Here is a 16182-nt window from a genome sequence, read left to right as displayed (position 1 = left end):
ACTTTCCCCAAACAATTTCAACACCATATATAATAAAACAGTAGAATTATAGGGAATTATGAACTGTGAATAAACCTGTTGTCTGTGGGTGCTTTTCTCCATTCTTCCCAAAATTTCAGGTTTATTCAGGCCGAATAATTCCCTCTAATACTACTGTCACCTGACTCCCTTTCTAATCCATCCTTCCCACCCCCATACCCTGGTGTTCTCTTTAGTGCTGTGGCTTTCTTGAACAGACCCTCATGAAGGAGTAGAGAGTAACCAGATTGTTTCATTTATTTACTTTATCTTCCAATTTCCTCTTCCCAAATCCCCATCCAAAGAGTCATAGCAGCCTTCTTTCTCCTAAGAAAGCAAAGAAAGGGAAAAACAATAACAACCAGGTTCAGGGGACTCAGGAAACCCCTCCATGCCCCCCACCTGTATGAAAACTCCCCATACTGAGCTAGATTTTCCTATGACATCTCCTGGAAGATGCGTCCCCTCCCCTCTTCACGACTTTCTGCTAAATCTCTTAAAGCTCCATAGTTATTTAGAATCCCAGCTTCAATCCCTTCCCTATAATACAGGTTTCTATGCCCTCCTTTCCCCCACCACCTCTCCCCTACATTAGGGAACCGCCACCCCTTCTGCCTCTGAACTTTGCCTCTTGACTCTTGTCAGGTTATAGGGCCCCTCCCATTTTGCCCTCTGGCACCTGCCTTGCCTTAAACCACTGCCGGGCTGGAACCAGCTTTGATTCCTTAAGGCAGACTGGAAACCTGGAGAAGGTTTCTTCTCCATTCCACTGCTTCTGCTCTAGGAGGTCCTGAAATCCCCCAGTTCAGCAAAAGTAATGACTCTTACTACAAAAGTCTTTGCCTCCACATCTCCTAAACTTCCTTAAATGTGGATAATAAGATTTGTCTCAATGTGATCCCCCTTCTTTTAAGCAGCTGAGCATTGACCAGGCTGGAAACACTAGCCAGAGACAGTGGTAAAAGTTGCTTCACAGACTCCCAGGCCAGTGGCTGCACTCACCTTCTACATGAAATACATCCAGCCCTTAACCAGGGCCCAGAACAGGAGAAGGAGAACAGGACTCTGCAGACCGGATGCAGCATCGTTCATATCTGGACTCTGCTAGAATACAGACATGCCCCCACAGTATGCCAGTGTCAGCCTTCCTACTGCCCGCCTCCCCCTATGGAAGGATAGCCATCTATTTATACCAACCTTTGTCTTCTTTCCTCTGAGCTTAAAGATCCAGCCCTCCTCCCCATCACCATAAAGAGGTCTTTCTTCTGTGCCTTTCAGCCATTCCTGACCGTACCCAGGAGGCCCCACTCAATGCAAAATGTATTTTTTATCTGTTATGTGCATGACACTATACTATACATTATATGGGGGGATAGAAATATGATTAAGACATGGCTTGCACTCAAGGAGTTTACAATCTAAAGGAAGCCTACTGTACGAGTATACTTTAAAATACTTCTCTGTCTTGTCAATCACCAGCTTTCCATTCCTACTGACTCCTCCCATCTGTGTTCAACTATATTCAGGCTGCACTTTGGTCCTGTTGTCCTTTCTAGCAGTTGCTTCTCTTTTTTCATCACCAGATTTCACAAATGGTTGGTCTATACTCTTCTTCACAATGCACTCCCTCTCTGACTCCAAAAAATCTAGCTTTTGCTCAAACCACTCAATTAAAACTGCTTTTTGGGGGGTTACCAATAATCTCCTTGGCCTCTTGTAGCTTCTATTAAACGTTCTCTTCTAGACTCTGTATAATACAAAGTTGGCTGTCTGCCTACCACTCCAATTAATTCTTCTCCAGATTTTCTTGGTTGATTTCTCTTTCTCCTTCTACTAACTATAAGCACAGGCATGGCCTTTCGGTCTTCTGTGTGTACTGGCTCTACTGCACTCATCAGCTTTCATAACTGTGACTTTGCACTTAGAAGTGTAGCCTTGGCCTAGTTCCCCTACCTTTCGGACAGCCTCATAAGGCTGTCTCCATAAATTCAGCTTGGCCATTACCAAATTTGTAACTTCCTTCTTAAATCACCCTAACCTCCCACACTTCCCATATACTTCCCATTTTGGTCAACCATTTCCCCAGACATCCATGTAAACACTTATGTTATTTTTGTTTGTTTGTTTGTTTGTTTGTTTTAACATTTTTATTGGGGATTATTGGGGAAGTGGGTTTCTCCAGGACCCATCAGCTCCAAGTCATTGTTTGAATCCTGAGCTCCAAGTCCAGTCACTGTTTTCAATTTAGTTGCGGGGGTCACAGCCCACCATCCCATGTAGGAATTGAACCAGCAACCTTGTTGCTCAGAGTACGAGCTCTAACCAATTGAGCCATCTGGCTGCCCACTGGCAGCTCAGCTCGTTGTTGTCTTCAGTCTAGTTGTGGAGGGCGCAGCTCATTGGCCCATGTGGGAATCGAACCAGCAACCCTGTTGCTCAGAGCTCGAGTTCTAACCAACTGAGCCACCCGGCCACCCCAAAATTTATAAGTTATTTTAATTTTCTCCTCATTTAGGGCTCATATGAAATTACCACTGAAACAATGTATTTTCTTCAAAATATTTTCTCTGTTTTTTTCTTTTGTTTGTTTTGTTTTGTTTATTTTGTTCTTCAGATTCCACATATAAGTGAGATCATATGGTATTTGTCTTTTTTCTGTCTGACTCATCTCACTTAGCATAATACCCTCTAGGTTCATCCATGTTGAAATGGTAAGATTTCTTTTTTTTTTTAATAACTGAGAAAATACTTCTTATTTTTCTCCTCTCCCTTCAAAATGCCACTGCCCTAGAACAGATCTTTAATGGATTGTTTTGGAAATGATGTGAATCTCGCTCCATTCCAACAGTTACTGCATAGAACCAGACAAAGTTTTTCTGAAATACCACTTTCATTGTGTCTTTACCACCCCGAAGAACTTACTAGCTTCCCCATTATAAGTCCAAACTTCAGACTCTGTAATTTCACCCTATCTTCCCGTATGTGAAATTGCCAAGCAAACATTAGGAGCCTTGTAAATTTTTTTTTCTTAATTTCCCACTGTTCCTTTTCATATACCCTCTCCTTCCATCATAGCCCATCCACAAAACATGTCTTCCTATTTCTATCCCCCTCTTCTAGGCAGCTCTTTCACTCTTGGGATAATTATTCTTCCTCCTAACTGCTTTCATCCTTTCATAACATACCGCCAATCAAAAGCTCACCTGTCCTAAGTATATCTCAAGCACAATCACCTTCTAAGTCTTCCAGAAACTTCTGTACTGATCTCTCTCCTTCCACTTGTCTGTGTCATATGCTCTCAAATTTATATGTAATTTCACATTGTTACAAACCTTTTGTTCTAAGTGTTTCATAACTTGTAAACTTGACTTTTAGAAATACTTTGAGGGCAATAACCACATCATAGATTTCTTTTTTGTCATCAGCATCTGTAGCAGCTTTAGGCATGGGTTACATACACATTAAGTACTATTGAACTGAAATTTAACTGCACCAAAATCTACCCAGTGTTCTGTGTACAGGATTAGTATTAAATCTCAGTGAAAGAAATGATGGCCAAGGTGAGAGGAACACCTGCAATGCAATACAGGTGTTCTCCAGTTCTCCCTCTGTTTCATGTCACCAGCTCTGGGGTCTAGCCAGGGTAAGGGATGTCCCCTCCCCCTTCCCCCTTGTCCCCAATTAACTCACTGTTTCCATTGTCACTGGTTTCACTGGTTTCACTGTTACAGGCTTCTGATGGTCTGCATGTTCTATTTCACGACTGGTAGTAGTCTCTTCTGTTTCCATTAACTCCTTATCGAACCTGTTCTGCCCTCAGTAGGATTAGGAAACAGAGTTATCATCGCCTCCATCCAACATCCTCATAGATTCTCTAGAGTTCTTCTCTCCTTCACCTCTCCTGCCTCCCCACCCCCAAGATGTAAGCTCAGAGATCCTCCCTACCTTACGTTTGCATGGATTATGTACACATCGGATTCACCCATTTCCTTGACTCAAGACAAAAGCTATTTGTGTCAGTGTCTTAGCAAACCTACCGGATTCTGGCTTCATTCTCCTCCCCCGCTATGGTAAACAGGCCTATTTTTGGCCCATTGTCTTGTTTCACTTTACCTAATTCATTTTTATTTCTGCTAATTACTTACAGTTTCAACATTGCCCAGTTTCTTTTTAACTGTTACCTATCCTGATCCTTGCAGATGTCACTCACCAGATTGTCCTCTGCTTCAAACATGGAGTAATCAATAGTGAAATTTGCACCAAAGTCATCTGGGGAGGAGAAATGAATCAATAGTAAAAAAGTGAAAGTTATTACTAAATATAGAAATGAGAATAGAAAGAAATGATTCAGGGGGTGGGCGGGTGGCTCAGTCGGCTAAAGCACGAGCTCTGAGCAACAGGGTTGCCGGTTCGATTCCCACATGGGCCAGTGAGCTGCGCCCTCCACAACTAGATTGAAGACAATGATGTGCGCTGAGCTGCCAGTGTGTGGTCCAGTGGACGGCCGGATGGCTCAGTTGGTTAGAGCGTGTGCTCTTAACAACAAGGTTGCCCACCTGATGGCTCAGTTGGTTTGAGAGCATGCTCTTAACAACAAGATTGCCGGTTCGACTCCCGCATGGGATGGTGGGCTGTGCCCCCCACAACTAGATTGAAAACGGCAACTGGACTTGGAGCTGAGCTGTGCCCTACACAACTAAGATTAAAGGACAACAACTTGACTTGGAGCTGATGGGACCTGGGAAAAACGCACTGTTCCCCAATAATTTACTGGTATAATCTAACTCTAATGAACTTTAATGTGAAAAATGTTTATGAATGTATATGCATTTATATTTTCAATCTAGTATCTAAAATAATTTACAATTGTTTCAACTAGTTTCCAGAGAATTAAAAATCGCTGGCTTGAGCAATAACATCCTGATCCTTGATAGTCTTTGCTCGTGGCCAAATTTCTCCCTGACCCAGTTGCTCCACTGCAAAGGGAAAGCCAATGGATCCCCCAACCTCTCTCCATCCTGCTAAGCATCAGAGCCCTATACATACTCACCATAACTGGGGGTGACTGTGTAATTGAGATAATAGATCACCTGATAATAATCATCCTCTTCCAGTCCTTCTTCATCCTCATATCCTTGTCCTATGGGGACAAGGATTAGAAGTCAAGGGTCATCTGGAACTCCTTAGCAAAGAAGGACACCTGAGGTTGACCTCAGATCTATCAGTTTCCTTTCTCTCTGCCTCCCCTCTGAGGGTCAGACTGTCTCCATGTCTCTGCACCTCTAAACCCTTCTTAGTCTTCTGGGCTCCAAATCTGTGATGGATGAGGCCTGTTACTCTTGCCCTTTCAATCTGGCGACTCCCAGAACAGAAAACAGGTCCCTTCACATACTGTAAACCCCAAACAAGAACTAAACCTAAAAAAAGGAAGCAGGAATTAAGAACTCCATATCTATTCGGTATGCTCTAGACCATACTGTACTTATGAGATATCTTCCCTTATAAGTGTCTCTCAAATAAACATGCACACGCTCTGAGGCTTTTGGCTTGGGGATTATTTGGGGTTGTGTGTGTGTGTGTGTGTGTGTGTGTGTTTCACTGCTAACTAGCGGAATAACTCCAAACAAGCCAGTTTACATCTGTTTTCTAAAAATGAGTCAGCTGGACTATGTGATCCATCTGCATTCGTTTTTTTTTTTTCCTTCCTAGGACTAAAAATATGTAGCTTTGATATGATTGGATCAAGAACGGTAGGCCTCCTGCTAAAAGTTTCCCTAAGCTCTGTGAATGCTCTCCCTTAACCACAAGCAGTGACCCAAGAATCTGGAGGAAAAGAAACAATGAGAACACCTGGCAGACCGGGAACAAAGGAGGGAAGAAGCCACACTACTTTTTGAACCCTGTCCCTGAAGGCAGCCAGCTCTTCACTCCCCTAACGGTCACCCCCCCCCCTTTGGTGTCTTTACTAATCGAGTGTTTTTTTCCTCTAAGTCTCTGGTTTCCCTCACTAGTTTCAGACTGCCTCATCTTCAAGGAGGCCACCTCGCTCCTTCACTCTCACATTAGTCATTCTTCATCTTGTTCAACTCTGTGGTGATGGAGAGCTGAGTTCACTCTCGTTAGGACCTCCCCAGGTCTGGGGCTCCATCCCATCAGCTGTCCCTTCTTTGACAGGACTCTGCTTTCCTCCCCGTTTCCTGGCTCTGCTTTTCAGGCCTCTCTCCGCCCCCAACACTGGACTCGAGCACAGATGAGCGAGTGTTATCACTCTCCATTGAACTGCACCTCTCGGCCAACTCTTCATTTTCTTTTCTCCCGCCCCATTTATGGTAGAAGACCTGGCCCCAAAGCTCAGGGAGAGGCGTGAACTTACCCAGGATAAGTGGCACAGCAAGGACGGCCACAAAGAGGACATCCATTCTGGATGCTGTACTATTGCTGTGAAAGTAAAAAAGGAAATTACAGCGTTTCCCATCAAACTTACCCCGCCTCTGACCCTCCTCCAGAGCAGGGAGGGAGCTGCAGCAACTCTTTTCTCAGGGGGGTAGATTTCTCCTCCCACTCACTCACTCACTAGATCATCAGTTACTACGGTCTTGTCCTCAGTCAGAGATGTTCAGATTAAGAGAGGCAATGAGAACTTGTACATTGAGCTGCCCCATCCCTAGATTAGATCCATTCAGGATTCTCACTGCCACTAAAGAAAACAACCACAACAAAAGTACAACCCCCCTCCCCCAAACACACACCACCCCAGCCTACTAAGGAGCTTCTTTCAGTAAGTCCTCTCCCTCCTCACCTTCCCTCTCTCCCAATCCTCACCAAAAGCTCACCCTCCCTCTCGCTGTCCCTAAGTTACCATCACCACCCAGAGTTGCCCTTCTCTTTGAGGCTTAATCACAATCTCTTTGGTCACAGTTGAAATGTTCTGTGGAGGGATGAGCATTTTCTAGACTGAAAATAGTTTCTCTTCGCTGCCTGTCTTAGACTGTGACGCATGGGAGCAACATCAACATCATTGCCTGACTCTCAAAGCACCTGCTACATTGCTTCTGATAAAAATCTCTCAGCCAAAGCTAGTTATTTCCTCTCTGGTAAGTACTGACCTCACCTCACCTCTTTCTCAACTTTCTGGAAATGGGATGAAAGAAGGGAGAAAGCAGATGTCTCTTTCCCTGTCGTATACATGCCACACCTCTTCTCCCGCTTTAGTCACTTGGTGTATTTCTTTCATTCCAGCCCACAGGGGTGGAGTTCAGCTTATCTTTTCCTCTGTTTTTATATTTCCCATTTTCATGGGAGTCAGTTCAGAAACATTTAGTAACCTATGCGCTATGCATGGTGTGCTAGGCCTAGTCTGATAGGCAATTCAGGGTTCACGGGCAAGGGAATAAGAAAAGAATATAGTTAATAAATATCTTTCAACATCTACTAGGAGCCAGGCGCTACGCAGGTCTCCGTTGGAGCCCCTCATGAACAAGATAGGTTTGGCGCCTGCTCTCATCCATCAAAAGATGCTGTGGTAATAGCTCAAAGGAGAGATGGGAAGAGTTGTCTTATCTCCATCTCTTCTTCCCCTGACTCTACCTGCTAGGATCAGAAGCAAGACTTAAGAGTCATGAGCATTGGCCAGGATGCTCCCACCCTCTCAGTTTGATTGGGAAAGAAATGCTCGGTGACTTTTCATGTAAATGTATATACTATGTATTCCTTCAGCTCCTTTCCAGAATTTCCTGAGGGGGAAAAATGTGAAATACTTTGGTGGAGATACACATGTGCATTGAAACATAAACCACTTCCAGGAAGGAAAGGAGATATGGTTGGTTCTCCTTGAACAATTTCTACAGTTTTTTGGTGGTTTGTTACTCTCTCAGAAACAATACTGCAGATTCCTTCACTTTCCCATCCTGGTACTTTTGCCTAAACGTCCTCCCTAAGGACCAGCTCCACCCCCACCCAAATGAGGGTACAATACCCTCCTTTCCTACTTGAACTTTTTTTCACTCTAACATGTAACATGTAACATGTAAGGCTTTCCCAGCCTTAGGGGGGAAAAAAAAGACAACACAGATTCATTTTCAGAAAAGAAATAGAGGAAGTATGACATAAAAGGAATTGAGTGACTTGGGAAGGGAGGAGGGGCTTGTTTTCCCTTAACCCCATCGTTCTAATTGCTTTTTACAAACCATTTGAACTCCGAATTCCCTCTAACCTCCTTCCTATTATTGCTCCTCAGGCTCCTCTTCCTTCTCTGATTCTCTTGTCATTACAGATGAAGGCTTCATTAGCGATATACTGTGTTGCCTGTTCAAAGAGCTCCTACTGTTAAGTCTAACCTTCATCTCTTAGGCAGTAGCTCCCATTTCCTCTCATTCAAATAAGAACAATACCCGTCCCTATCTCCCCGCAGCCTCTATCCTGTGCTTTCTTCCTATTTGTCCCTTAGGTTCCCACAGGATCTTCCCCCCTCGGCAACTCTTCAAGTAGAGGTAGGATTGCTACCACCCTTCTCCACCAAATAATGAAAACCGCGGCCAAGCCCCAACCGAACCCGGGAACCCGTGCCCTATTCCGGGCCAATTCCCTTTAACCGCCTCGAGCCACTCCCAGGACCGAGGCCGAGGGCTTTAGGAACGCAGGCGGACTACAACTCCCAGCAGGCCCTGCAGCCACGCCCCCCTGCCTCCGCAGCTCCACCCCACCGATTCTCCATTGGCCTTCGGGGGTGGGGATTAAATGGGAGGTGGCCAAAGGGCTGCGGCCGGGGTTTGTCCCCTCCTCGGCTTCCGTAGAGGAAGTCGCGCGGACCTGTATTTGGGGTTTCGGTGCCCCCCCTTCCCCTTCCCCGGGGTCCGGGGGTGACATTGCACCGCGCCCCTCACGGGGTCGCGTCGCCACCCCACGTGGACCCCCTAGCTGGCGTGTTGCTCCCATTCGCCTCTCTTGGCCAGGCCTCCACTCCGCCCCCAGCTGCCAAGCAATGGGGGCCGCCGTGTTTTTCGGGTGCACTTTTGTCGCTTTCGGCCCGGCCTTTGCGCTGTTCTTGATCACTGTGGCCGGAGACCCTCTTCGTGTCATCATCCTGGTCGCAGGGTGAGTAGGGGTCAGGGAGACGCAGGAGGGCGCCGAAGAGAGAGAGCGATCCGGAAGGGGCTGGAGGAACGGGGGCGAGCTTGGGAGTCTGGGTTGGGGGAGACAAGTGGGAGGTGAAGATTGGAAAGGGTCGACTCAGGGGTTGGGGTGATTTGCCCTTTCCCGCAGTTGGTTTCCGCCTCCTAGGGATCGCACAGATTCCTTCTATACTTCTTCCGGCGACGTCAGAGGAGGCCCAAGGCCAAGGCTCGGGAGGGGGCTGTGGTGACCTCCCGCGACCCTAAGGGAGGATCCAGGAATGGATACCTCGCTCTACTGGGCTCGTGCACACCGAGTCTCATCGCTCAGAAAACTCTAATCAGAGTTCTACCCCACCCACTGCGTCCAGACCCCTGCAGACTCCCTTGGTGGAGGCGCCTATCCTGTCTGCTCCCTGTCTCCCTGACCATCCGGAAGTCTAACTTCCACTTTTTCATGCTGCAGCCTTGGTTGGTTCTCCTGCTGGACTTCTCCGGCGGCCTGTACCCTTGCCTGTCTGATTGTCCTTTTCTTTCCTCAGGGCGTTTTTCTGGCTAGTCTCTCTGCTCTTGGCCTCAGTGGTCTGGTTCATCTTGGTCCATGTGACTGACTCATCAGATGCCCGGCTCCAGTATGGCCTCCTGATTTTTGGTGCTGCCGTCTCCGTCCTTCTACAGGAAGTGTTCCGCTTTGCCTACTACAAGCTGCTTAAGTAAGAGGATGGATGTTGGTCTGGAGGGGAGAAGGGCAGAGGACCGCACTATGAGAAGTGGGGCGGCCCCTGGGTGGTGGTTTGGAAGAGGAGGCACTAAGGGAGGCCCTTGGGGGAAAGGAGCATTCCTGCCTCATGTTTCCCCCCACCCCCCACCCCCCCAGGAAGGCAGATGAGGGGTTAGCATCGCTGAGTGAGGACGGGAGATCGCCCATCTCCATCCGCCAGATGGCCTATGGTGAGCCAAGGGAGAAGGACTGGAGGAGGGGGACGGACACCCTCCTCTCCCAGAGAAGTCTCTGAACATCCACGGGCTCTAAGTGGCTCCTTGCTTTCCTTCATACCTGACTTCCAAGGAGAGGTGGTCTGGAGGGAGAGTAGGTGTGGGGGAACTGTGGCTGGGAAAGTGGGGAGGGATCACTGGGGATCAGGCTGTAGTGATCTCTGACATTGATGAGACCCTCCCTCCCCCCAGTTTCTGGTCTTTCCTTCGGTATCATCAGTGGTGTCTTCTCTGTTATCAATATTTTGGCCGATGCACTTGGGCCAGGTGTGGTTGGGATCCATGGAGACTCACCCTATTACTTCCTGACTTCTGGTAAGACCCAGTCCTCTCGTGCCTTCCTGCCCCACCCATCTCTGGCCCTGATTGATTTATTGGCCGTCCCTGGGAGACATCTCTGGCCCAACATCTCAGGAGGCAGGGAGAAGGTGAAAGATGTATCTCCTCCCCATCTCCCTGCAGCCTTTCTGACCGCAGCCATCATCCTGCTTCATACCTTTTGGGGAGTTGTGTTCTTTGATGCTTGTGAGAGGAAACGGTACTGGACTTTGGGCCTGGTGGTTGGGAGTCACCTACTGACATCAGGACTGGTGAGTTGGGGACAGGTGCCTGAGTTAGAAGAGAATTTAATGGCGAGTGGGATGGAGGGGAAACCTATCCTCACTTCTTAACCTTTTAAAACTTACTGTGAGAGGAGGCAGAAAGGTGAGTCTTTAGAGGGCTCTCACTTCAGCATCAGTTGTATAACCTGCTCTGGGGAGGAGTTTGAATGGGTCAGACTGTCATGCAGATGGCCTGAGGGGAGCAGGCACTTAAGGGAGCTGAAAATCAAAAGTCCCCTTAACCACAAGGTGTTGGGAGTCTGAAAGGAAGAACAGGGGGGATTTGAGTGAGGTCTCTGGGGGAGGTTTGGGTCAAAGGCACAAAGAGGGTACGGGATTAGGCAGAGGGAGAATCTAACCTCGTTTCTACTCTTACCCCCCATTCTCAGACATTCCTGAACCCGTGGTATGAAGCCAGCCTGCTGCCCATCTATGCAGTCACTGTTTCCATGGGGCTCTGGGCCTTCATCACAGCTGGAGGGTCCCTCCGAGGTATCCAGCGCAGCCTCTCGTGTAAGGACTGACTACCTGGACCGATCACCTGACAGACCCCACCTGTGTGCCCACTGCCCATGACTGAGTCCAGCCCCAGCCCGGGTCCATTGTTCACCATTCTCTGTCTCCTCGTCGGTCTTTCCCACCACCTTCAGGGTTTTGCTTTGTCCTCTGGTGACCTTTAGGCTTTACCAGGAGCAGCCTGGGTTGAGCCAGTCAGTGACTGGTGGGTTTGAATCTGCACTTGTCCCCACCATCTGGGGACCCCCTTGTTATCCAGGACTTCCCATGTGTCAGTGCTCTGCTCTCACCCTGCGCAAGACTCACCTCCCTTCCCCTCTGCAGGCCGACGGCAGGAGGACAGTCAGGTGATGGTGTATTCTGCCCTGCGCATCCCACCCGAGGATTGAGGGAACCTGGGGGCGGGACCCCTGTGCCTGGGGTGCTCCCCTGATCTCCTCGTCCTGTATTTCTCCATCTCCAGTTCTGGACAGTGCAGGTTGCCAAGAAAAGGGGCCTAGCGTAGCCATTGCCATGAAGATGAACTTAATGGGGCCTCCAGGGTAGACGAGCTCTGAGTTTCCCAGTACCCCTTCCCCAGACTGGACATCTTGGTCTTTTTCTCAGGTCTGAGGGGAACCATTTTTGGTGTGATGGAGACCCCAAACTGCCTTTTTTTTTTTTTTTGGAGTGGAGGGAGGGAGGATATGTTGGACTTCTTCTCCTTGGACTCTATTTTCCCTCCTCAAATCACTCCTCATGGCTGGGCTCATATCTGTCCACCTTTCCCCATGGTCCCGGGCCTTGAGGGAAAGGAAGGAAGTGCATGTTTGGGAACTGGTATTACTGGAACTAATATTTTCACCTCCTTGACCACCAGCACCCCTCCTCTCCCCAAGGTGAAGTGGAGGGTGCTGCGGTGAGCTAGCCCACTCTAGAGCTCTAGTGCCACTGGAGGAGTCAGCCCACCATGACATCGCAGGGAAGGAGGGCAGATTTTTTTCTAGTTTTTAATTGGGGTGTGTTGGGGGAGGGGCGGGAAGGTTTTCTATAAACTGTATCATTTTCTGCTGAGGATGGCGTGTCCCATCCTTTTAATCAAGGTGATTGTGATTTTGACTAATAAAAAGGACTTTATAATTGTGGGGGAACTTGGCTTTTAAGGAAGGGGACGTGTTCGTTGAAATTTGTGCCCTCGCACGTGTCTTTTCAGCCTCCTTCCTAGCCTGGCATCTCTGATCCCCTGTAAGCCTAGTTTCTGTGCAAGGGCAGAGATCTGGGCTGGTGGAGTAACATGTCAGAAACTGGGGGTTAAGCATTTTCTAGAAATGGATCTTCCCCCTCCAGGATTGGGATAAAAGGAGTTATTCACCCCTGCTTCCCCCCCCCATCTTTTGCCCACCTCTACCAGCTGAGGCATTAAGAAACTCTCCCACGCTCAAGAGTCCCAAAGGTAAGGCCAGAGGTGGGATCAGAAACTTTAATTCCCAAATATTACACATTGAGCAAAAAATATAACCCCCCAAACAACAACCCTTGTTTCCTAAGGGGCTGTCTTGCTCGTATCTAGGGAAAGGGACACAGGAGATGGGGTGGAGGGCTTTGGGGCACATTCCCAGCTTCCCTTGCAACTAAACACAGTTCGTCCTCTGCATTGTCAGCGTAGGGCTCTCCTGATCTCTATGTTTTGAGAGACCGAACGCTCAGCTGTTCTTCCTTGAACTAGAGCTTGTCCGTGCCTCTCTGTGGGGGCTGTGTGGAGGGAGGAGTGGTGTCTGCCTGCTACTCCTACAGTCTTTTCTGGCCAGTTCCTGCACCCCATTCTAAAAGCTCCCTGATAGGCGTGAGGGGAAGGCATCCGTGATGTCCAAGCGGGAGTCTATGCCTCCGTGGTTCGTGTTGAGGTGAAAACCACATTCTTCTGATTTCGCAGCATCTTCTTCCTGGATGGGGGAAATGGTCCATGGACGTGACTAGTGTCCTAGGTGAGACGGATGAGAAGTGGGATAGGAGAATGCTTTTCAGGAGAAAAGAAAGGACTAGAGGAATGGAAAGTAGGATCTCACCGAATCTTCCTAGCGATGAAATAAACAGCCAGCAGAAGGCAGAGACAGCTAGCCAAGATTCCCGCCCCTATGCTCAGCTTTTCACCTGGGAGAAAGATGGAAGGTGTCAGCCTAGGACCACCGTAGACATTGGGCCTTGCCCTTGTGCTCATGGAGGCCGGCCCCCTAGCACCCCCACCCCCCACCCCATACCCGAGGAGGCTGTCTTACCTGTGGTATACATGGATTCCGCTGTAAGGGGAGAAAACAGGTCAGTGGGACTTCAGATCCCATCCAAGCTGAGAGCAGCACACTGTGCCTCTATGCTGGGGAAGTCACCTGGCCACTCGGGGCTGGGGACTGGTTCCCAGTCCAAGCAAGTCCTGGAAACCCTTCCCCTCTTAGCCTTCTTTTCCTTCCCAGGGGCTCCCCAGTTCCTGTCGTTGAGTCCCCCAGCTTCCCATCTCCTTTCCGAGCCCTGTGCAGTCACCTTGGATGAAAGAAGCCAAGACTGTCCGCTGATTGAGGGCCTGGGGAACTCGGTAGTTCTGTACCAGGAGCGTAGAGGGTTCCTTCTCTGTGGAGAACAGCGTTCCCTGAAGCTTTTCCAGCTGAGGAATAGAGGAGTGGGGTTAGGGGAGAAGCGTCACTCAGGAGTGGGACAGGCTCAGGGTACAACAGTGCTTCTGCCTCACCTCTCCACCACTCACCTGTCCCATAGAAATCTGGGCCCTTTGACTGAAGACTGTCCAGAGCACACTTTGGTAGCAGGGGGGCGTGGTGAGCGAGCCATTGTACCGGAAGAACTGTGCCAGCAGTGGGGGGAGCAGTGCTTTCACGTTGAAGGGAGGCACTGAGGTATTCTGACCTGCGCGGAACATACTGGGGTCACCTCGCTGCACACTAGCTGACCTGGATGGGTCTCCAGGAGTGAAACTCCCTGACCTCTAGCTCCCTCATCCCAGGTCTCAGGCCTTTAGGGATGAGGGTCGGGGGACGTTTTCCTAAAGTCCAATCTCACTTTGTCCTAAAATAGATTTGGAGGGCTCACCTTTATACCTAATTTTGTGCAAGTGACTCAGAATATGTTCATATGCTGGGTTCTCAGCCTCACCCACCTGGAAGGGGAGGAAAGGGAGAGAGTTTGGCAAGAGTCCTTGTAGAGAATAAATGGTCAGAGTGGTTGTTGACTTGCCTGGGGGGAGAGACCCGCAACAGACACAGGCAGAATAGGACTGAGGGAAGCAGAGGGAGTGGGGCCACTGACCTCAATGAGAATGCCCAAGACAGCCAGGCCCTGAGGCCTGGGAGCAGCCTCGCTCAAGCTGTGATAGGAATCAGAGTCGTAATGTACGATGTGGAGCTGAGGGGAGAAGGCATCGAATCATTTCCTATTTCTCCACTACCCACTCCTGAAGGCTTCCACCCTAGTGCCCACCACCACCACCTCCAGCATGTCCTAAATCTGTCCCACGAAGATTGGTTATCCCCCAAGTATGGCTTTTCCCCAGTTTCCAGATCCTTCCTTTCCCCTGCAGCAAGTGTGCCTGTCATGGTCCTAGTCCAGGCTTCGCGCCCTGGTACCTCTGCAGCTGTGGCTTGGCTGTTGATCTGGTGCTCTGACCCCCCAGGGGATCCTTTCTGACCCCAGTGCAGGTGGAGCTGGGCAGCTACGTACTTCTGGGGAAGTCCCTCCAGATACAGGGTAGGGGGCAGAGAGAGCTGCACTGTGAGGAAGAGAGTAAGCTAGGGTTTGTGGAGGAATGTGGGTACACCCCCACTCCCGGGGTTGCCACCCTTCTTGGGAGACTCGGCCAGCCTCTTTTGTCTGCCTCCCCCGATAGCACCCATAGGCCACTGCTTTTCTAGCTCATCTTTCTCAGTGAAGATCAAGTCCATGCTGTGATACTAATCCACCCACTGAACTTGATCATAGACTTTTAGTTCCTATCTTTGGCCACAGGACCCTCATCCCCATCCTCACATCTCCAAATTTATAGAGGAAGCCCTCTCAGAATCTAGAAGTTAGGAGAAGGCTTCTTTCCCCCGACTTGTAAGACTGGAACTGGAACCTTCACCTCCTTGGAGCCTGGGCTTCTCACCTGTGTGGCCATTATTAAGCAGGTCCAAAGGCTTGGGGCCAGGCTGCTCATATCCATGGGGCTGCACAGGGGGCAACTCAGGGTCAAAAGTCACACTGTCGGTCTGGATGTTGATGGGGGACTGGACGCTGCTTCCACACTCCGGGTAAGAGGCTGCCCAGTGGTGTTGACCATGTGGGCCTGGTGGGGGTTACCGTGAACATTTGCTCTGCCCTTCAGCCCCAGACGCCCTTCAGCAGCCCCCCCACCAAGCTATACATCAGTGGGGAGATAGAAATGCCCTTCCCTCCACCCCAGGTGCAGACCCCAGGTGTGTGGGGCTGGGTGAGGTAGGAGGCCCTGTGGGACTGTGATACTACAATTCCCTAGACCCACCCAGGAGTGCAATGATTCCCCAGCTCTCCTGGTAAACGGGGGTGGGGGTGGGGTGCAGGGTAGTGGCTTTTACTTATATGTAGTTTGAGGACAAGAAAACTGAATGAGGAAGAGGGGATAGGCAGGGCGCCTGCATACCCAGAGAGGGGTGATTAGAGTTGATGCAGGAAAATGGGGGGGGGGAGCTGATAAATGGTCCTTAGGAGGCAGGGTCTCTGTGGGGCCCCTTATTAAGTGCCCTTGAGATTCAGAGTCGCTGACTTCCCCTCATTCGATTTTTTACTCTCACCCAGGACCTAGCATTGACTCTGGGATTTAGTTATTAGAAGTTCAAAGGAATTGAGTTCACCTCCACCAGGGTCACAAACTATCCTGCCAGCCTCGTCCTCGCCCCTGCCCTCAAGCTCTGTCCCGATGCCAGATGTAGGTTGGGGGGTGG

At 49.4% G+C, this 16182-nt stretch overlaps 3 protein-coding genes across 7 annotated transcripts in view; 1 reads left to right on the top strand and 2 right to left on the bottom strand.

Annotated features, from left to right (window-relative positions):
* Positions 1-251: 251 nt before the first annotated feature.
* Positions 252-8217, bottom strand: CUNH1orf54 (chromosome unknown C1orf54 homolog). Of its 3 annotated transcripts, none has more exons than XM_019625352.1 (7): positions 8205-8217; positions 6392-6456; positions 5069-5158; positions 4229-4287; positions 3709-3828; positions 1021-1122; positions 252-345 (listed from the first exon to the last, which is right to left on the bottom strand). In XM_019625352.1, exons 2-6 carry the CDS (start codon positions 6435-6437, stop codon positions 1024-1026), a joined length of 414 nt encoding a protein of 137 aa, XP_019480897.1. In that variant the 5' UTR covers positions 6438-6456; positions 8205-8217; the 3' UTR covers positions 252-345; positions 1021-1023. The 3 variants fall into 3 exon arrangements, with proteins under 3 accessions (XP_019480897.1, XP_019480898.1, XP_019480896.1); XM_019625353.1 differs by lacking the exon at positions 8205-8217 and adding an exon at positions 6878-6990 and having other exon boundaries at positions 1021-1119; XM_019625351.1 differs by lacking the exon at positions 8205-8217 and adding an exon at positions 6878-6985.
* A 372-nt stretch (positions 8218-8589) lies between these two features.
* Positions 8590-12366, top strand: APH1A (aph-1A gamma-secretase subunit). Its single transcript, XM_019625349.1, has 7 exons — positions 8590-9111; positions 9671-9841; positions 10006-10079; positions 10317-10439; positions 10587-10714; positions 11116-11239; positions 11567-12366. Exons 1-7 carry the CDS (start codon positions 8999-9001, stop codon positions 11629-11631), a joined length of 798 nt encoding a protein of 265 aa, XP_019480894.1. The 5' UTR covers positions 8590-8998; the 3' UTR covers positions 11632-12366.
* Positions 12367-12687: 321 nt separating this feature from the next.
* CA14 (carbonic anhydrase 14) overlaps positions 12688-16182 on the bottom strand; it is a 14282-nt gene continuing 10787 nt past the window's right edge. Inside the window, exons 3-11 of one of the 3 annotated variants that reach the window (XM_019625338.1) lie at positions 15369-15548; positions 14851-14993; positions 14534-14629; positions 14318-14384; positions 13977-14134; positions 13757-13877; positions 13498-13518; positions 13288-13372; positions 12688-13202 (exon numbers count right to left, since the gene is read on the bottom strand). In XM_019625338.1, coding sequence (XP_019480883.1) covers positions 13010-13202; positions 13288-13372; positions 13498-13518; positions 13757-13877; positions 13977-14134; positions 14318-14384; positions 14534-14629; positions 14851-14993; positions 15369-15548 — 1064 coding nt within the window. In that variant the 3' untranslated portion in view covers positions 12688-13009. The remainder of the gene's footprint in view (positions 13203-13287; positions 13373-13497; positions 13519-13756; positions 13878-13976; positions 14135-14317; positions 14385-14533; positions 14630-14850; positions 14994-15368; positions 15549-16182) is intronic. The other 2 variants (XM_019625339.1, XM_019625340.1) reach the window with 2 other exon arrangements.

Source organism: Hipposideros armiger, unplaced genomic scaffold, assembly GCF_001890085.2.
Source record: "Hipposideros armiger isolate ML-2016 unplaced genomic scaffold, ASM189008v1 scaffold_621, whole genome shotgun sequence".
NCBI classification, from domain to species: Eukaryota; Metazoa; Chordata; class Mammalia; order Chiroptera; family Hipposideridae; genus Hipposideros; species Hipposideros armiger.
Note: the sequence above shows the minus strand (reverse complement) of the source record. Positions and strands in the feature narration are given on the sequence as shown.